This window comes from Zea mays, chromosome 3 (assembly GCF_902167145.1).
Source record: "Zea mays cultivar B73 chromosome 3, Zm-B73-REFERENCE-NAM-5.0, whole genome shotgun sequence".
Lineage (NCBI taxonomy): Eukaryota > Viridiplantae > Streptophyta > Magnoliopsida > Poales > Poaceae > Zea > Zea mays.
The window spans coordinates 199,972,701-199,994,475 of NC_050098.1; the positions used below are offsets into that span (position 1 = coordinate 199,972,701).

The following is a 21,775-nucleotide window of genomic DNA, read 5'->3' on the forward strand; positions in this document are numbered from 1 at the left end:
GAAGATATTGATTCCGATAGTGAACTAAACGAAAACGATAGAGCGCCAAGAACAGACAGACACACAGTTAGTCTTAATTACCCTAGTAGCTACGATGAATATAATACACAGTTTCAGCTAAACTATTTCTTAATTATTCTCCCTCACGTGCACGCAAAGTTGATGAAATCCATATTTTGAATATTATTATAAACCTTTTTTAGCTTCTGGAAATGATAAATGCACGGGATAGATACGATCCAACAAATTGTATTTCACTTTTTCCATGAAAACACGGCTTCTTCCAATTTCATGTCTTTTTACAGAGAGCTGATCAGGGTAAAAGTTTGGAGAGAGTGGTGGTCCTGGAAGTATTGGTGCTCAAAACAAGGTTGGTCCCGAGACTAAACTAGCTAGCCTCTCCTAGATTTTGATGTTGAAATGTTTGAAAAAGGCTGTGTGTATATTTTGGTCCAATATGGAATGAGCGCGCGTTATGCACGACGCAGACGAATCATGCACATGATCAACGTCGCCAACATCAACAGTTTGCGTCTTTGTCATGGTTACTGCTCCCTCCGTCCAAAAATATTATTCGTTTTTAGCTCTTGGTTTTTATGTCTATATTCAAATAGATAATAATGAATCTAGACACATGTATAAAACACATACATCAAGTATTATATGAATTCATTAATAAATGAAATTTAATTTAGAACAGAGGGAATACCTTTTATTAGTTTGCCATATATAGGCAAATGATAATTAATTAGTACTTTCTCTAGTCTAAATAATAAGATATTTGATTTCTTAGATGCATTATTTTATTATAGCTTTAGATAGTGCATATTTAATTGTAGGTGTGGAGAGATTGGAAGAGGGCAGAGGTCTGACCTCTCTAAGGGCATGTATAATGAGTGCCTTGAGCTATGTCTTTGGTTGTGGTTCGGGGGTTGGATGTAAAAAACTGAAGACATGTCTTTTGACGAAGACATATCTCTTGGCTCTATGCTCGAGACAGAAGACATTGATTTTATTAATGCAATGATTTTATTGAATATTTTGATTGGTGCAATGAATATAGTAAGACACATGTTTCAGACACATCCAATATATCACATTATGTTTTAGTTATGCATGTCTTGTGCTTGGAGTACGGTGCAAGAGGTTAAGGGTTGTACGTGCCCTAAGATTGATTAGTGTGTTCTGTTGCTACCTGTTAGCTGTAATAATTCTAAAAATTATAGGTAAAATAACGTCTCAACTAATAAGGTAACAAAAAGTTCAGTTAAAAAACATATCTCTATTGTGCTTTCTCAAGTTATGCTTTTTATTGTACAACTATATGTTATTGAATAAAAAATATAATATGAATCATTAATTTTATAGATAAGGCTCTATTTTTACCTTTAATTCAAACAATTATCACTTATCTAAAATAAAAAATAAAAATATTAAAGATAACTTATAGTTTGTAAGTCGACATTAAGTTTAATGTTTTAAAATCGATATAAATATTTAAGATGTTATCATATTTTTTTACTTCATTTCTGCATAGGGAAATAATATATTAATTAGTAAACAATGGTATTTGAAAATTTGGAATGGAGACAGTATACAGTAGCATATTTTATGCCATGTGCAGCCTGCATGAATTCCTTACGTACGGCCTAATCCCTACACACGCGTACTGTACAGCTGTACTATATATGCTATATACTCTAACTGTGCCGGTTCCCAGCAACTTATTTGCATGGCATTTTATACCTTATTATCTGCTGCTGAGCAGCAGGGCCCAGGTCAGTGTCAGCACTGCGGCGACGGAGAGTGAAGCAAGACGGGGAGCGGCCGGGAGCAGTGCATGGTGTGGTGGTGGTGGTAAAAGGACGGGGATTGGACAGCGACGCTGATCATTTATGCCGCCGTGTAAATACCCACCACAAGCAGCTAGCTTCGCAGGTCGGCTTCCACATCTCTCTCATTCTCGTCTCCCCCCACTGCTAGCTGCTGCAGCTCTCAAGCTAGCTGGCAGCTAGGGTTTACACCGATCCGGGGTCCGGTCGCCGCCGGCCGGCGGAAGCGGGCAATCGAGCTCCGCGACGTCGAGATCTGCTTAATTGCTAGGTGGTCGCCGCGCCGGCAGCCCCGGCACAGAGAAAGTCAATTGCTCTTTGCAGGGGTTGCTGCTCGTTTTAAAAGAGATCCTGTAAGTCCCTCCTTACCAGTCCGTTTATTCGGTTGCTTGATTTGTTAGTTTTTTTTTATGTTTTCTTCTGCGGGTTTGAAAATTGCAAAAGTTTTAGGCCTTTCTCTTGGTTTACTCGTTTTTGAAACCTTTTGATGGTCGTTTTTTAATTATGAATATCTCAGATCTAACAAAGATATGTCCGCTCATCTTTCTTGCTATGCATATTGCATACTGATTAGTTTTCGAATTTTCGAAGTACTCTGCCTGCTTGATATATTGTTTCTCTTCTTCCCACAACCAAAAAAAAAGAAGAAGAAGCTTTCCCTAAAACAAGTTGCAGATGATCATCTTTGTTTCTCTTTCTACTGTCTTTTCTCTTCTTTGTGGAAACAACCTGCGACGGTCTGGATCTGAACCTTATTATTTCGATCTAGAAGGGCCACTGAACGCTTCTTTTGCTAACCACAGTTGAAAAAAAATATCCTAACCATAATACTATAATCATGATTGTCCCCGCAAAAAATGGTGCAGTGTTTTCCTTGTATTATAGTACTAATAAGTAAGTATTTTTCTAAAACTGATCTGGCCCTCGATCTTACCATCTTCTCTTTAATTTCAAAGAGAGAGCAGAAGAAAGAAACCAATCCGTGTACGGTGTATTCATAGTTTTGCCTGCAAAAGCTAGCAGAGATGTGGAGGCTGCTCAATCATGGAATCATCCCTTGCACAGCGGCGCAGCGCATCATGTGTATGTGCATCTAGTGCCGCTGCCAGCCGCTGCCAGCCACCGATCCAGAGCTCGCTGGCGCTCACCTGCACTGTTTCATACCGCTATCTTGCTGTTCCATGGAGAGCGAATAAAGCTGCAGCGCTTTCCCTATTCCCCAATGGAACAGTTGCACACATGAACCGGTAGACCCTCTGCCGTGCTTGCATGCACAGTGTGCTCTCAATCATGGCGCCCCACCCCATTTCATGCGAATCTGTTATGTTTGCATTCATTACTGCGTACGATGCTACAATTAGCATGCATGCCGTTAATAATCTGAGAGAGGCTGACCAGTTGCAGTGGATGATACACCGACACGCAGCTAGCCAGCAGGGACACCGCGAGATGGCGGGCGCCGTCGGGCTAACAAGACGATGATAAGGGGCGGCAACCACCAGCAGGCGGCGGACGTCGAGGAGGAGCTAGCCCGGAACAGCAGGCACGCCGCCGCCGTGGCGACGTCGCGGCAATGGTCGGCGCAGACGGAGTCGCGCATCGTGCGCGTCTCCCGCGTCTTCGGCGGCAAGGACCGCCACAGCAAGGTGAAGACCGTCAAGGGCCTGCGCGACCGGCGGGTGCGCCTCTCCGTGCCGACGGCGATCCAGCTCTACGACCTGCAGGACCGCCTCGGCCTCAACCAGCCTAGCAAGGTCGTCGACTGGCTGCTCAACGCCGCGCGCCACGAGATCGACAAGCTGCCGCCGCTGCAGTTCCCGCCGCAGGACCTCATGGTTGGGCACCTGACGCCCCACAACATGCCGCTGATGGTGCACGACGAGAAGTTCGGACACCTCGCCGCGGCCGCGGCGCTCGCGAGCGGCGGCGGCGGCGGCGCCAAGGTCAGCCAGCAGGGCAACGTCGTCGACGTCGACGGGACCGGAGCCCACCACTTGGTGGGGAGGTTCCCCGGCGGCTACCACCGGTTCATGGAGCTGAACAGCGCGTTGGGCATGGTCAGTGGCGCAATGGCGCCGCCGTATAACAACAACTACACCGGAGAGGCATGGAATAACAGCGGCGGCGGCGTGCATGACAGCGGCTCGCCGCAGATCGTCGCCGCAGCCGCTCACCACTCGCCGTTCCCATCGTTGCTCTCCTTGGCTCCACGTCCGCATCAGCTGGCGTTCTACTCCTCGGAAGCTGATCAGCAGTTTCAGGTGGAGAACCTTGGCTCGCAAAGCCTGTCCTTGAGCTCGGCGAGGGCTTACCATGATCAGGCTAGCTAGCGGACTGCGTACTGGAACGACTCTTCGATCGAGATTAAGGTAGCAATAATGCTCACTGATCCCAAAATTCCCAAGTACAATATACTATCTAGCTGTGCAAGAGTGTGCATGTCAGAGTTTCCAAGTGCCTTTTAAGGATCGGATCGGAGGCAGTTAAGCTTGTGATGATTTCATAATTAGTAGTAGACCTGAAACAGAATAAAATGTGCGGGGCTTGATCTTGAAGCGTACGTGTGTGTGCCATACGAATTTGTTACTTCTTTCAATACACAAAGGAGTAATATTAATCTGTATGCTGGCTTGTAGAATAACAATATATGGTTTGCTAATATTACGGTTTTAGTTATAACATTTTATCTTGGCTATCATGTGAGTGTTTCTTGATATAACATTTACTACTTATATGTGCATGGCACACTTTATAGACATACTAGGTGGATATATATATCGCAGGTGTACTGTAGTATTTAAGGGCACGTTTGCTTCTCATCAGCCAGTGTGTGTGTGGTGGGCTGTGATGCATGCTTGCCTGGCTCGCTTGCTGCCTGGGAGGTATCTTGGCCAAAATGAGGAGTCTCACCCAAATTAAACCCACTCCTAAATCTTAGTACTCCATTTGTTCCAAATCAGAAGACGTTCTGATTGTTTAACTGTATAAGTTTTACTGTCCATATCTAAATATATGTTGAGTCTATATACATAGTAAAATTTATATGTATCTAAAAAGGCCAAACATTTTACAATTTGAATTGAAATAGAGGGATTACATTGGTTATAATAACCAAGTGTTTCAGAGGCTTATAGCACTTGATTACGCAGCCATTCAACTTTAAGATTCATGTCTCAGTTTAGATCAATAATCTAAGATATGTCCTTGTGAAAGATCAGCTGTTATGACTTAATTTATGAGAAGGTTCTAGCACCTTAAGTTTTCTTATACTTACTACAAATACACTTTTAAGAGCATCTCCAATAAGTAACACCTTAAACAAGGTTGTATTTTGAAATATAGGGTTTAAAACCATAAAACATCTTCGAATAGTGGTCCTATTTTATAAAAAATCATCAAACAGTTATAGGGCTCGGTCTCTCGAGCCCTAAATATAGTATCACATATGTTGGAGTCATATCCTTCTTTCCTCTTAATTTATAACTATTTATTTATTAATAACGTGATTTATTTCTGAAATAAATAGCATTATTTAAAGCCTAACTGTTGCAGTAAAAAAATCTTGAGATCCTAAACACTAAACACGATCCTATTTTAATTTTCAGGGCTATATTTTAGAGCTCCTTGTTCGAGATGCTCTAAGGTGACTAAAAATACACTTAAACAGTGTTTGCAATTCATTTGTGTGATTTCGGTTCAAACTAAATGCATCTAATAAGACTATTTATTCTATCATGTAGTAGTAGTAACTCAAATGTCCCATGCATGCATACCCGAACTCGTAGTTTGCAAGTTTTAGTTACAAGTTCTAAGTCAGTTGAGTATAATATTATGGTGTCGGCAGTGAACAAATATAGTGATCATGATATTATATTAATCTACGTCAAGGGCGATGACATTATATTAGTCTATATGCAGATAATGTGCTTGATTTAATCATCATTAATGCTATCATATTTTGCAATTTTTCGTTTTACTGTATACGTGTAGGTGAAAGTCCATGACATTAAAGATTTTAGTAGTTTAATTTATATATCTCCAGACATCAGTAACTGTATTATTAGCCAGCTGAGACAATTCTGCCTTATCTGTGATTAGGGAGGTGTGTCGCATGCGTATATATATATGCTCTAAACCGTGACAAATAAAAAGGAACGGATAGAGTATTTAGCAAAAGAATAATGTGTCCATATACTTAATAAATGATACTTATGTCATACAAAAAGTATGTACATTAATTTAGCTGGATGCCTGTTCGAGATGATCAGAACGTAAGCATGTGTTTGGTTAAATTTGGTTGAGATGGATTGCACCCATTTTTCTAGAGTGTCTGGTTCCAGGACTTATTACAGATTTGGCCAGGTTCACCTCACACAGGGAATTTTTTTTTTCTAGTAGATATGATGTGGATCCATCCAATTCCACCAAATTAAAGAAATCAACCGATGCGCTCACGCGTGGTGGTGGGCGAGCTCGCTGGGTAGCAGCACGGTGGCTGAACGAGCTAGCGCGCGGGGCGGCTGCGCGTAGCATGCAGACGGTGGCGACATGGAGGCTGGGCACCGGCAGTAGATAGGTAGCAACACGTACAGTGGCATATACACACACGCTGACACGCACAATCTAAGTCTGAAAGACCTCTGCACGCGCGCGCGCACACACACAATCTGTATCTCCCTCTCGATCATAGGATATGAAGGAGTATCATCAGCCGTCGTCACCTCACCTGTGCAGCGCAGCACTACGACTGACAGCGCCAAAATTAAAAACGAAGAGAAGGCGACATGATGCGACTCACTTGTTGGTGCAGAGTGCAGACCCACCAACTAATGCACGACTAGCTACTCCTACCTATAGCTAGCAGCTAGCTAGCTAGCTACTCGTAGTCCTCGCTAGAGCTAGCTAGCTCGACAACATGCATTCATATGCATGGCACTTTTGCAAAATGCACGGTACATACATACATAACATACTCCTACACTATTCCCATGCACACATGCATGCATGAGATAGGAGAGATCTTAGTATATATATATGTGATTCATGTCCGTACGGTTTAATCACTGATGAAACATACCGTACTACAGTTAATAATCCTCGATGTACTGAAATCACATCATAAACTTCAAATCAGTGCTCAGATCAGGTACTGCGCGTGTGCCGTCCTGTCTGACTGACCAAGAGGGGGAGGAAAAGAAGAAGACGAAAAAGCCTAATATGAGAGTCGCTATCTCTCGTCTTTTTCCAGCACGTACCCTTTGCTAAAGCTGGACCTAAATCTCAAAGCTAGCATCCTTTCTTTTTCTGCACTGGCAAAAATCGACCGATCTGGCATATCTCTATCGTCTCTACACCCGAGCTAGCTGGTGCTGCCAGGCCAGCATGCAAGAAAAGAGAGATACTACTACTACTAGTGCTACTCCTAGATAGATGCTTACAATTAATAAGGTCGAGATGATGGAGGGGAAAACATTTCCTGCAAAGAGAGGCCGCAGAAACCTTCCAAACAATTGCCCCCCCTGTCGCCATGGACAAGACAGTCAGGCACACAGCACATCTGGTCTCTGCAAAGAACAAAGCAAGCGCGCGCGTATACGCATGCTGGAGAGAGCCAAGCTGCAAGCCCGGCCGGCCACCACATGGAGGAGGACAGAGCGCTTGGACTGCTGGTGGATGTGGACCACTGCCTCGAAATTAACCACGGCCAGCACCCAGCAGGGCCAGCCAAACAGGAGATATGGATGGACGGAGATCCGAGGCTCCCGTCCCGTGGCTGGACGACCGACGACGGACGTGTGGGGCCGGCTGACGATGAGTAGTAGTAGACCAGCTCGACCGGTCGGGCCGGACGGCGGCGGTGGAGGTGGGGCGCCTGGGCTGGCGGGAAGCCTTTATTTGCCCTTGCCCGGTGAAAATTAAAAGCGACCCCATATGCATATGCATAGCCCTGTAGCTAGCTAGCTAGCTAGGGTTTGCATGCATGCGACGGATCGGTCGGTCTTATGTACCCGCCCATATCTTTCGCTCGCTTTGGTATGGACCAATATATACTACCCTTGTTCACATGATCAAAAATGGTCCCCCCCTGCACACGCATACACATACACTGAGAACTAGAGAAGGGGGAGAGAGAAGATATATAGATGCTACGCTAGCTAACTTGCTGCTGCTGCTGCATACCCTGCCCCGTCAATCAAGCTATATATTTGGTCCGTGCATCACCATCATTCCGTGCGTGATCGTCCCTTTAATTACTTTTGGTTAAGTTAACAGCTCTTGGAGTTTGGAGTAGTAGAGGCTACTACTAGCTGCTAGTGCTAGCGAGAGTAGTAGCAAGCAACAAGTTGCCATCAGGCAGGCCCCGCGCGGCCGGCGACCCCTTGCTAGCTTGCCCGTGCTGCAAAAAGCTGGGCCTAGCTAAGCCATGCTGATTGCTGCGTGAGATCGCGCTATATATGCTTTGATCAGCTGTTGCATGCAGAGCCGAGCAGCTCGATAATTGCAGTGCATGCTGCTCCTACGGTCCTACTACTATATAGATGGTTTTAGTATACGACGATGAGGCATTGTTGTCAGCTATAGTACCATCTACTAGGAGCCTAGGCTGTTTACGACGCTGCAGGTCGTACACAGTCGATGGAACAGTGTGTCGTCGTTTGGCAGTGTCGTCTTTGAGCGGCTAGTAGCCTGTCCACATGCTATCTTATTTCAAACTGGATTTGTTTTGAGAGGGGATCAGTGTAGGGAAGTGGCCTACCCTCCTGCAGGTGCATAGTTAGGTGGCTTGCACAGTTGTCAGTTGCACTGCACTGTTTCGGCATGGAATAGGTTTTTTCTTTAGCTTCTTCGCATCGCTGAAATCATTCCTTCTACATTTAATTTCGTGTGCCCCTAATAGTACTAGTGTGTAGGAGTAGTATACCGTACGTACATGACAACTTCTAGCTAGGCGGCTGTCTGTATATGTACGCTAGCTCGGGCCAATCGCCTACCGACGACTGTACGCAGTACAGTAGTAGAAAACTAGAAATAGTGGCCCTGGGATGGCAAAAGCATGAAGGTAAGCGGCAGGGTAGCTACTACTGGCCTACTGGCGACGTGCTATGCAACGTCATTCTGCACGCACGCACATTCGCTTCGCCGAAACGCCGGAAGCCGTTGGCGGCCGTTTTCGCCCCGACTACCGTGCTCTTGTCTCCATGTATACATACATATGCACGTCGCACGTCACAACGTCAGGTCGCTCTCTAACTTTGTGCTACTCTCTCTCTCTCTCTCTCTCTGCATGCGAGACAAAGACTGGTCCTCATCATCGTGTGAGCTGACCTTTGCACTGTAACGTCACGTGCCTATATATACAAACCCGGCAAACATGGCAGTCAAAACTCCAAACGTCTGCAACCACCAGAAGCCACGTTTGTTACGCACGTTGCACGGTCAGCGCGGTACTATCCCCACCAACGCACGATATACCCGTGAGCATCCACCTTGGATCTATACCATATGTTCGGTGCATACGGACTCGGTCTGGTGCACCAGACCGCCAAAGAGCCTCGGTTTGGGAATTTCACAAACATGTTTCGGTGTGCCAGTAGACCGATCCAGTGATGCCAGAGAGGTCCAAGTTAGACTCTTTTGAGCTTAACTCCTTCCATATGATTTTGGCATTTCTGGTAATTAAGCTTCCCTACGACTCAAAACAAACATAGTTAGTACTGGATTAACTAAGTCTGGGAAACTTACATCTTTCACATATTTTCAGTATAGTTCATGTTTTGGCCCAAACCAAGTCTAGAAAACACTTTTTTCTACAAAAGGAGTTAGGGAGTGTTTGATTTATAGGGACTAATTTTTATTCTCTTTATTTTATTCCATGTAAGTCCATAAATTACCTGTCGAAGAGGGAATTCTCCGGCCGGGTGGCGGAATGCACCCGCCCTAAATCCTAAGATGAGGAGGGGGCTTAAGCGTTTTGCCTGTCCTGCTAAACGATCACCGCACACATGGACACACGAGGATTTAGAGTGGTTTGGGCCGCCGGAGCGTAATACCCTACTCCACTGTGTGTTGGATTGCTGTGGAAGATTGAGTCTAAGTTTCGGTCTGTCGTGTGCCCTCCCTTTTATAGCTCGAAGGGGGCACGTACAAGGGTGCTGGGCCCCGACATGTGGGCCCAGGGGCAAAACGGAGGGAACTCATATAGAAGTATCCAATGCCAGTGCTGCCCAGAAGATCTCCGAGTGCCATAATGTCCGTAGCGTATACAGTATTGATATCCTGCGCTGCTTCCTCGGAAACGCGTGAGCTATGATGCGTACAGTCCCTGTCGCAACACGGGCGCACTACCTGCCAACGGAATGGGCAGGCACGCCGCCTGCAAGATGGTTTGGTCGCCGTCCGCCAGAGGAGTGGACAGGGCACATTTAATACTGAGGCAGCACAGCGCCTGCCAGCGGAGTGGCAGAGCACTTTAAATGCTGAGGCGACACATCACTCGCCAGTGGAATAGACAGGCGGCGCGTCCTTTCCGCAATAAATGCAGTGGCAGAGCTCTTTAAATGCCGAGGCGACACATCACTCGCCAGTGGAATAGACAGGCGGCGCGTCCTTTCCGCAATAAATGCAGCGTCGCGCGGCCCAGAGGCCTTACGTCATGCTCCGCCCGCTGGCTCACATCACGGGCAGTGAGCCACGTGGCAGCATCGGGTCTCCGCCTGATCAGGGAGCAGAAGTGTACTGGGTATGGTCCGGACACGTGATGGCACCGGACCCCCGCCTGGCCTTAAGCAAGGCCTGGGTATTCTCTTTCGTGGGATCCCGGGACCCCACTGAGAGCAGCCTGGACCCCACACCGAGAGGTCCGGGACCCGTCCCGGGGGTACGGCGTCACCCTCCGCGGAGGTCCTGGACTCTGCCCGGAGGTCCGGTCCGTATATGCAGGGGTATGGTATTGTCCCATGGGGGTCTGGACCCATCGTTGATACCTTGGAGTGTATTACCTTCTCTGGCCACGTGGCGGCCCCGGAGCTGTCCACATGGTGGGGGTGAGTGCTGCTTATTGCGTGTCTAGAGATAGACGCGCGGACACCGCGCCTCCTTACTATAGTAAGGGGTACCCCTGTTCCAGGGTACCGACAGTGGCCCTCGGGCCCACCTCAGGAGAGGTTACAAGCCTGCAGGTGGGGCCAAAGCCTGATTGGCGTGCCATTTTCAGGCTCTTGCTGACGTAGTCACCGCCAACCTGCCTTCGGTCATACCGCCTTCCACGTCTGCCCCCGTAGCTGGTGGGCACGTGGCCCCCACGCCCGGCGGTTTTGTCGGGTCGCGCACGGGGCGTCTCATTCCCGCCACCTAAGTTAAAAATATCCCTTAGCAGCCTCTAGGCGACGCACGGTCGTGTGTGATGGTTCGCTCCCGGGATGACGGTTCGCCTTCTTTGCACTCGGAGGCCGGGTCTCCAGGTGCGTGACATGTGGACCTGGGCCCCCATGTCGGGGACTGGGTCGCTGCGAGCACTAGGTGTGCGTCGGATGGGATTTCCTGGGGCGCCAGCGGGAGAGCCTCCTTTGAAAAGGGGATTCATCCCGCGGTCAGCAGTTACGCTTTCGCACTTCCCCCAACCGTTGCGCCCTTTCACCTCCGAGTCCTCTGCGCCTCTGCTGCACTCGCATTTTTCTGCTTTTCGCCGCCGCAGTCGCCATGGCCTCGCTGGTTCATCCCGAGCGTTACCAGACCGAGAGGAGGCTCGGCACGGTGCGCCGCCTGCTCGGATGGAGTGCGCCGGCGCACGCCTGGAGGATCCGAGCCGGCACTACTCCCCTCAGTGATCTTCCCACCGGGGAGTTTGTGCTCTTTGTCTCCTATCTTTCATGCGGGTTGGCATTGCCGATCTCACCCTTCTTCATGTTGTTGTTGGAGGATCTAGGTCTCCAGCTCTAGCACCTCACACCCCACTCCATCCTTCAGGCAGCCATCTTCGCCCATCTGTGCGAGATGTTCGTGGGGGTGGCGTCGTGCACCTCTCTCTTCCGCCACTTTTTCGTGCTGGTGAAGTCCGGGAAGGCCAAGGATCACCTCGGCGCGTACTACTTCCAGGCGAGGGCGGACTTGGCCGTCAGCGCCTATATCTCCTCCCTCAGCGGTGCGAGGTGGGAAAACTGGCACGCCGAATGGGTGATCGCCAGCACCGAGGTCAGCGACCGCCTCGTAGTAGCGAGTGACGGACCGAGGTTCGACAAGAAGCAATGGAGGGCCAAGCCGTCGTTGTCGTCAGGGCTCAAGACCGTACTCAACAGGATCAAGTCCCTGGCGACCGGCGGCTTGACATTGATGCACGTGGTCGGTGACTTCTTGAAGCGCCGGATCGCGCCGCTGCAGGCGAGGGCACACCTGAGCTGCTGGTTCACTGGCTTGAACGACCTTGGTCGGGTCCATCGCGGGCCAGACACTGACCGATCCTGGGAGGAACTGGAGCTCCTAGTGAAGGGGATTACTGGTGAGTCCTTCGTCGCTGAGACCTTGATCCCTCCCGAGCGCATTCCTCCGCTCTGCGATGACCAAGGGTTGAGGGCAGCGATCTTGGATTGGCTTCCGACCCTCGACGAGAGGGGCGTAGTGGTTCGCCAGACCGGCGGCTGGGACCACCATCGTGGGATTCAGATCTCCGGTGTACCGGCCGGAGGTTCCCGACCTACCGACGCCGGCTCTAGAGCTCCCCCCGTGGCCCTCAGCCCCTCGGACAAGGGCAAGGAGGTCGCGAGCAGTTCTTCCGCCCCGGGTGGTTCTGAGAGGTCAAAGGGAGAGAGGCGGCACCGACTGCGCCGTGCCGACGGGTCTTTTGTCACGGATCTGCCCCTTGATTCAGGCGTCCCTCAGAAGCGCCAGAGGACAGCTGGCGGGGTCGAGGAGGCCGGCTCCCCGACCCAGGGCTCGCAGAGGCGCGTCAGTCCTCCACCAGTATCACCATCAGTCCCGCCGTCGTCGCCGCCACCATCAACTGGCTCGCCACCGCCGCAGGGGCAGCAGCAACAGCAGCAGGGGCAGCAGACGTCTCACTTCATGTACCCCTTTCCATTTTCCCCATTACCATGTTGACGGATATTAACCCATCCTTTGTTTATCAGGGCCTCTTCTCCCTCTGCCTCCAAAGTCGCTCCCATTGGTGAGTCCGGCCCCCAGCAGCAGGTGTCTGTTGGCCTCGATGCCGGCGACCTGCCTCCGCCTGCCACTACCGAGGTGGCGCCATCGCCCCCCCAGGTTTCGCCTGCCACTGTCGATGCGGCGCCGTTAGGCCCCAGGTTCTGACTGCTACTGCCGCGGCAGCGCCGTCGGGCCCCCAGGTTCCAGCTGCCCCTGCCGAGGCAGCACCGTCGGGCCCCTAGGCTCCAGCCGCGGGTCCAGTAGCAGCAGCACCGCCAACGGCTACTGCAGACCCAACGGCGGTGGCAATGTCGTCGAATATACCATCGGCAACGGCGGAAGACGCGGGGGCGCACCCGACTCCATCCCGCCACCCATTCCGGAGGAGCCAGAGGTTATCCTTGGGCGACGACTCCAGACCGGCTGGGCCAGAAACGGTGCCGCTTCCCCTCCCTCGGGTGCTGTCCCGCGCTCATCAGGCTCTCCGGGAGACCGAGGCAGCGATCCTGCGGGAGTGGGAGGCGCTCAAGACTGAGCACCAGCGTCTTAGTGATTGGCGCACCCAGTTGGAGGAGCGTACAAAGGCCGCGTCCTGCCAATTTGCTTCGGAGCGGTCTGAGCTTGAGCAGGAGCGTGAGGACCTCAAGGAGGACCTGGAGAAGGTGCTCGAGCGGGAGCGGGAGGTGACCCAGGAGGAGAAAGGGCTGGTCAAGAAGAAAGAGCACTTGGACCAGAGGTAGGCGATCATCACGGAATTCCATGAGAAGCTGAAAGCCTATAATGTGATGCTGGAGAAGTAGCGGGATGAGCAGACCGCGACTGAGGCGGCTCTGCAAAAGCTGCGGCAGGAGCTTGATGACAGGGCTAGCAACATTTCTCTCGCCGAGAAAAACCTCAAGGCGAAGGATGCCTCCCTGGAGGAGCGAGCGACGGATCTCGTCCGGCAAGAGAAGGACCTTGCCTGGAGGGAGGAGATGTGGGAAAGGCGGGAAAAGCTGCTGGCCGAGCACGAGCTCAAGGCGGAGGAGAAGGAGAAGAAACTGGAGGAGAAAGAGCGGACACTGGAGGAGCGGGTCCGCCGGTTCCAAGCGACGCAGGCAGCGCAGGTAGCCCAGACGGTGCAGGCGGCTCCGAGTTCCCAAGTGGTGGAGGCGATGAAGAAGACGCTAGAAGATCTCCGGGCAGAGCACCACATCGGGGTCCAGTGTATCGACGCATGGGCCAACGAGGCGAGCTCGACTCTGGTGCCGCTGGGGGTGAGCCCCATCCCAGTGTCGAAGCAGTCGGTGTCCATCTCCGACGCGCTCCCTGTGCTAGATTCCGTTGCTGACCGCCTCCGACGCCTGGATCAGATCCTTGGCGCCCGCCTGGAGGCTGAGGGCAGCAGACTCTGCCGGGCGGTAATAGAGTACATCCTGACGTGCTTCCGGAGCCACGACCCGGCCATCTCCTTGGGGCCGGTGGTCGTCGGTCCGGTGGCCGATACCGAAGACGTCGCCTGGGGGAGCGTACAAGACGTTGTAGACATGGTGGCCAAGCGCTTCCAGCGGGATCCCGCTGATGATGAGTAGCCGGATCTGCGTAGAGAAAGCAAGAGTTCCGCTGGAAAGCGGCTTATCATATTTTGGTTTTGTAAGATACTTTTAAGTACTACTTGTCAAGCAACATTACAACTTATCTGCATGATACTTTCCCTTTGCTATGTGTGCTGCTGTCAACTTCTTCCCTAGTACTTGGCCCCTCTGGGATGTGGTCTCGACTTGTCGAGGCTGGATGCCAGTATATGTAAGAAAGAGTCGGTGACCTGGCCCCCAGGAGGTTATTTCGACTGGGACCCGGACCTGCACACAGCCTTAGCTAGGGAGTTTCAGTAGTACACTCATTGGACCCATTAACTGGTATCCTTCATCCTTTGACTTACGCAACAGGACCTGTAGGGTTTAGGCTGGGGAGCCGATCCGTGTGTTTGGACCCCTGGGTCACGGCTTCTAATTACTATGGTACTCGTCGCATGGTGGTGGAGTACGTAGGCTTACAGTACGGGACCAGGCTAAGCAGCCACGCAGCTCCGGACCTCCCCATGAGACGTGTGTCCTTTCTTTGGAGCCGGACCTCGGGCTTCCGGACCTACAGGACCATAGTTCCCGGTACTAGGACACCCGCCACAGAGCGGAGGAGCGTGTGGGCTTAGGGTACTGGACCAAGCTAAGCGGCCGCACGACTCTGGACGACTATTCGTTCTCTTCGATTGGCCCCCAGGCTACACAGCCTGGCTTATTCAATCTGGATGTCAATATACCAGCAATGGAGGGAATCCGTATGGGTGGGTTAGATAAAAATAATGATTGCAAGCTTAAGCAGAATAAAACCACCATAAAGCAAATCTGGGGGGATCATCTTCCCTTCATAACTTGATATTTATGAGTGTAAACCAACAGGTCGGGTTTATAAGGGCGGACCTTACCAGGCTGGCGTACATATATGTGCTACCTAGTTACAAAGGAAGAAAACTGCATTCCCCTGCTTTGCTTTTATGGGAAGAACTTACAGAGGTGCTCTATGTTCCAGGGATTGGGCAGAGGTGAAAGGGAAGTGTGCCCTTGGGCCATTTCTATAAGATTTTGGTGATTAAGTGCCCAACACACATTAAGGGAATGAGTATATGCCAAAGGGTGGACAAAGTGCAAATCAATACAAAGCTATGATTCTAGACTTAGTACATTGGTTTTTGTGTACTAACATATTTGTCTAAGTGCTAGAATTAGAGAAAAGACAATTGGAAAAGACTAGGCTCGAGCAGCCAAGACTCTGCTCAGTCTGGGTGCACCAGACTGTCCGGTGGTGCACCGGACAGTGTCCGGTGCGCCAGGCTGGCTCTGGTGAAAAGGCCGCTCTCGGGATTTCGTCGATGGCGTACGGCTAAAATTCACCGGACTGTCTGGTGTGCACCGGACTGTCCGGTGAGCCAACGGTCGGCCGCGCAATCCGCGCGTGACGCATGGCCAGGCCAACGGTCTGAAGGGGGTACCGGACTGTCCGGTGTGCACCGGACAGTGTCCGGTGCGCCAACGGCTCCAAACCTTCAACGATCGGCTGCGCTAGAACAGGAAAGAAATCTGCACTGGACAGTGTCCGGTGGTGCACCGGACTATCCAGTGCGCCAGTCGACAGAAGGCAAGAATTGCCTTCCTGGAATGCTCTCAACGGCTCCTAGCTGCCTTGGGGCTGTAAAAGGGACCCCTAGGCGCATGGAGGAAGACACCAAGCACACTTTGATCATTCACACTTCGTCTTTGCGCACTCGTTTGACATTCTTAGTGATTTGAGCTCCGTTCTAGTGAGAACTTTGAGATATTCATTTAACCTCAAGTCTTGGTCGTGTGTGTGTGTGTGTGCGTATTGCTGTGGACTTGTGTGTGTTGCTCATCCCATCCTTACTTCCGTGTTCATTTGTGATCATCTTTTGTAAGGGCGAGAGACTCCAAGTTGTGGAGATTCCTCGCAAACGGGATATAGTGAAAGGAAAAGAAATACCGTGGTATTCAAGTGGATCTTTGGATCACTTGAGAGGGGTTGATTGCAACCCTCGTCCGTTGGGACGCCACAACGTGGAGTAGGCAAGTGTTGAACTTGGCCGAACCACGGGATAAACCACTGTGCCTCTCTGTGTTGATATCTTTGTGGTTATTGTGTTTTGCAAGAACTCCTTTCTAGCCACTTGGCTTTATTGCTCTAACACTTAATCAAGTTTGTGGCATTAAGTTTTAAGTTTTTACAGGATCACCTATTCACCCCCCCTTTAGGTGCTCTCAATTGGTATCGGAGCCATTCTCTTCAAGAGAGGGACTAATCGCCCGAAGAGATGGATCCTAAGGGAAAGGGGATGGTGGTCAACGACAATGAGAAGGAGTCCATCTTCAACGAGCCAAGGGACGACAAAGTCAATGACTCCGGCTCGAGTCAAAAGAAGAAAGATGGAAAGAAGAAGAGGCGCATCAGGAAGGTTGTCTACTACGACAGCGACGAATCTTCCTCTTCTCAAAAGGACGACGAATACGAGGAGAAAAAGAAAACGGTTAACTCGAACTTTTCTTTTGATTACTCTCGTATTCTGCATAATTCCAATGCTCATTTGCTTTCTATTCCACTTGGTAAACCTCCTCACTTTGATGGAGAGGACTACGGATTTTGGAGTCACAAAATGCGTAGTCATTTATTCTCTCTTCATCCAAGTATATGGAAGATAGTAGAAAACGGAATGCAATTTGATAGTTCGGATAATTCTATGTTTATCAATGAACAAATCCATAAGAATGCACAAGCTACTACTGTTCTTCTAGCATCCTTGTGCAGGGAAGAATACAATAAGGTGAGAGGCTTGGACAATGCCAAGCAGATCTGGGACACCCTCAAGATCTCACATGAGGGGAACGACGTCACCATGCTCACCAAGATGGAGTTGGTGGAAGGTGAACTAGGAGGGTTCGCAATGATCAGGGGGGGAGGAGCCAACCCAAACGTACAACAGGCTAAAGACCCTCGTCAACAAAAAAAAGGAGCTATGGAAGCACGCGATGGACGGACCACGACGTCGTCCGACTTATGCTAAGGTCTTTCACCATCCTTGATCCTCATCTTGTTAACTCTATTCGTGAGAATCCTAGGTACACCAAGATGACGCCCGAGGAAATACTTGGAAAGTTTGTAAGCGGGCGGATGATGATCAAGGATGCAAGATACGTTGATGATGCGTTGAATGGCCCAATCCACGAGCCTCAAACTGTTGCTCTCAAAGCAACGAGGAGCAGGGAGGCGCTACCTAGCAAGGTGGCACAAGTTGAGGCGGCCAGGCTTAACGAGGAAGAAATGGCCCTCATCATCAAGTGTTTCAAGACGGCGCTCAAAGGTCGCAAGGAGCATCCCAACAAGAGCAAGACGAAGGGAAAGCGCTCCTGCTTCAAGTGTGGTAAGGTTGGTCACTTTATTGCTAATTGTCCCGATAATGATAGTGACCAGGATCAAGAAAAGAAGAGGGAAAAGAAGAAGACCTACGAGAAGGCTAAGGGTGAGGCACACCTTGGCAAGGAGTGGAACTCGGATTGTTCATCATCCGACTCCGACGACGAAGGACTCGCCGCCTCGGCCTTCAACAAATCGTCCATCTTCCCCAACGAGCATCACCCATGCCTAATGGCAAAGGAGAAGAAGGTAAGTACTCGTAATAATACTACGTATGCTTCTTCAAGTGATGATGAAATAGACTATGCATGTTTATTCAAAGGATTAGATAGAACTAAAATTGATAAGATCAATGAGTTGATTGATGCTTTGAATGAGAAAATTAGACTTTTAGAAAAGCAAGAAGATCTTTTATATGAAGAGCATGATAAATTTGTAAGTGCGCAAAATTCTCTTGCTTTAGAAGTTAAAAGAAATGAAATGCTTTCACGTGAATTGTCTACATGCCATGAATCCAGTTCTAGCTTAAAGAGTATCAATGATGACTTGAATGCTAAGTTAGAAATAGCTAATAAATCAACCTCTTGTGAAGAACATGTTGTGATTTGCAATAGGTGTAAGGATTTTAATGTTGATGCTTGTAGTGAACACCTAGTTGCCATTTCTAAATTAAATGATGAAGTGACTAGTCTTAATGCTCAACTTAAGACTAGCAAAAATGAATTCGATAAATTAAAATTTGCAAGGGATGCCTACACGATTGGTAGACACCCCTCAATTAAGGATGGGCTTGGCTTTAAGAGGGAAGCCAAGAACCTAACAAGTCATAAGGCTCCCATCTCCACCAAGGAGAAAGGGAAGGCCCCTATGGCTAATAGTGCTCAAAAGAATCATGCATTTATTTATGATAGGAAATTTTCTAGAAATGTTCATCATGATAGGAGTTGTAATGCTTATGATTCAAATGCAATGTTTGCTTCAAGTTCTTCCTATGTGCATGGTAGAGATATGCCTAGGAAAAATGTCATTCATCATATGCCTAGGAGAAATGTTGCTCAGGTTCCTAGGAAAATAGTTAATGAACCTTCTACAATTTATCATGCTTGCAATGCTTCCTTTGCAATTTGTAGAAAGGATAAGAAGGTGATTGCTAGAAAAATAGGGGCAAAATGCAAGGGAGATAAAATTTGCATTTGGGTCCCTAAGACCATTGTTACTAACCTGGTAGGACCCAACAAGAGTTGGGTACCTAAGACCCAAGCCTAAATTGCCTTGCAGGTTTATGCATCCGGAGGCTCAAGCTGGATTATCGACAGCGGATGCACAAACCACATGATGAGGGAGAAGAAGATGTTCACCTCCTACGTCAAGAACAAAGAATCCCAAGATTCAATCATATTCGGTGATGGAAACCAAGGCAAGGTTAAAGGACTAGGAAAAATAGCAATTTCATCCGAGCATTCCATTTCTAATGTGTTTTTAGTAGAATCGCTCGGATATAACTTGTTGTCTGTTAGTCAACTTTGTAATATGGGATATAATTGCTTATTCACGAATGTAGATGTGTTGGTCTTTAGAAGGAGTGATGGTTCATTAGCTTTTAAGGGTGTACTAGACGACAAACTCTATTTAGTTGATTTTGCAAAAGAGGAGGCTGGTCTAGATGCATGCTTAATTGCTAAGACTAGCATGGGCTGGTTGTGGCATCGTCGTCTAGCACATGTGGGGATGAAGAACCTTCACAAGCTTCTAAAGGGAGAACATGTGTTAGGTCTAACAAATGTAAATTTCGAAAAAGATAGACCTTGTGCAGCTTGTCAAGCAGATAAACAGGTGGGAAGCTCTCATCATATCAAAAATGTGATGACCACGTCAAGACCTTTGGAGTTACTTCATATGGACCTCTTCGGACCCGTCGCCTACCTAAGCATAGGAGGAAGTAAGTATGGTCTTGTTATAGTTGATGATTTTTCCCGCTTCACTTGAGTATTCTTTTTGCAGGATAAATCTGAAACCCAAGGGACCCTCAAGCGCTTCCTAAGGAGAGCTCAAAATGAGTTTGAGCTCAAGGTGAAGAAGATAAAGCGACAACGGGTCCGAGTTCAAGAACCTTCAAGTGGAGGAGTATCTTGAGGAGGAAGGAATCAAGCATGAGTTCTCTGCTCCATACACACCACAGCAAAACGGTGTGGTAGAGAGGAAGAACAGGACGCTCATAGACATGGCGAGGACGATGCTTGTAGAGTTCAAGACGCCTGAGCGGTTTTGGTCGGAAGCCGTGAACACGGCTTGCCACGCCATAAACCGGGTCTACCTTCATCGCCTCCTCAAGAAGACTTCATATGAGCTACTAACCGGTAACAAACCCAATGTGTCATACTTTCGTGTTTTTGGGAGCAAGTGTTATATTCTAGTGAAGAAAGGTAGAAATTCTAAGTTTGCTCCCAAAGCTGTAGAAGGGTTTTTGTTAGGTTATGACTCAAATACAAAGGCGTATAGAGTCTTCAACAAATCATCGGGTTTGGTTGAGGTCTCTAGCGACGTTGTATTTGATGAGACTAATGGCTCTCCAAGAGAGCAAGTTGATCCTAATGATGTAGATGAATATGATGTTCCAATGGACGCAATTCGCACCATGGCGATTGGAGATGTGCGACCACAGGAACACCAAGAGCAAGATCAACCTTCTTCCTCAACAATGGTGCAACCCCCAACTCAAGACGATGAACAGGTTCATCAAGAAGAGGCGTGTGATCAAGGGGGAGCACAAGATGATCATGTTATGGAGGAAGAAGCACCTCAAGCCCCTCCGACTCAAGTTCGAGCGACGATTCAAAGGAATCATCCCGTCGATCAGATATTGGGTGATATAAGCAAGGGAGTAACTACTCGCTCTAGATTAGTTAATTTTTGTGAGCATTACTCTTTTGTCTCTTCTATTGAGCCTTCAGGGTAGAAGAGGCCTTGCTAGATCCGGACTGGGTGTTGGCCATGCAGGAGGAGCTCAACAATTTCAAGAGAAATGAAGTTTGGACGCTGGTGCCATGTCCCAAGCAAAACGTTGTGGGAACCAAGTGGGTGTTCCGCAACAAACAGGACGAGCACGGGGTGGTGACAAGGAACAAGGCTCGACTTGTGGCAAAAGGTTATGCCCAAGTCGCAGGTTTGGACTTTGAGGAGACTTTTGCTCCTGTGGCTAGGCTAGAGTCAATTCGCATATTGTTAGCCTATGCCGCTCACCATTCTTTCAGGTTGTTCCAAATGGACGTGAAGAGCGCTTTCCTCAATGGGCCAATCAAGGAGGAGGTGTACGTGGAGCAACCCCCTGGCTTTGAGGATGAACGGTACCCCGACCACGTGTGTAAGCTCTCTAAGGCGCTCTATGGACTTAAGCAAGCCCCAAGAGCATGGTATGAATGCCTTAGAGACTTTTTAATTGCTAATGCTTTCAAGGTTGGGAAAGCCGATCCGATTTTATTCACTAAGACTTGTGATGGTGACTTATTTGTGTGCCAAATTTATGTCGATGACATAATATTTGGTTCTACTAACCAAAAGTCTTGTGAAGAGTTTAGCAGGGTGATGACTCAAAAGTTTGAAATGTCGATGATGGGCGAGTTGAACTACTTCCTTGGGTTCCAAGTGAAACAACTCAAGGACGACACTTTCATCTCCCAAATGAAGTACACGCAAGACTTGATCAAGCGGTTTGGGATGAAGGACGCCAAGCCCGCAAAGACTCCAATGGGAACTGACGGACACGTCGACCTCAACAAAGGAGGTAAGTCCGTTGATCAAAAAGCATACCGGTCTATGATAGGTTCCTTACTTTACTTATGTGCTAG

General features: G+C 48.9%; 1 protein-coding gene across 4 annotated transcripts; it reads left to right on the forward strand.

The window, feature by feature from the left end:
* The first annotated feature begins 1,768 nt into the window (after positions 1-1,768).
* On the forward strand, positions 1,769-4,525 carry LOC100284941 (uncharacterized). Of its 4 annotated transcripts, none has more exons than NM_001413232.1 (2): positions 1,769-2,185; positions 3,231-4,525. In NM_001413232.1, exon 2 carries the CDS (start codon positions 3,311-3,313, stop codon positions 4,160-4,162), a length of 852 nt encoding a protein of 283 aa, NP_001400161.1. In that variant the 5' UTR covers positions 1,769-2,185; positions 3,231-3,310; the 3' UTR covers positions 4,163-4,525. The 4 variants fall into 4 exon arrangements, with proteins under 4 accessions (NP_001400161.1, NP_001400160.1, NP_001151308.1 ...); NM_001413231.1 differs by having other exon boundaries at positions 3,237-4,525; NM_001157836.3 differs by having other exon boundaries at positions 3,259-4,525.
* Positions 4,526-21,775: the final 17,250 nt, after the last annotated feature.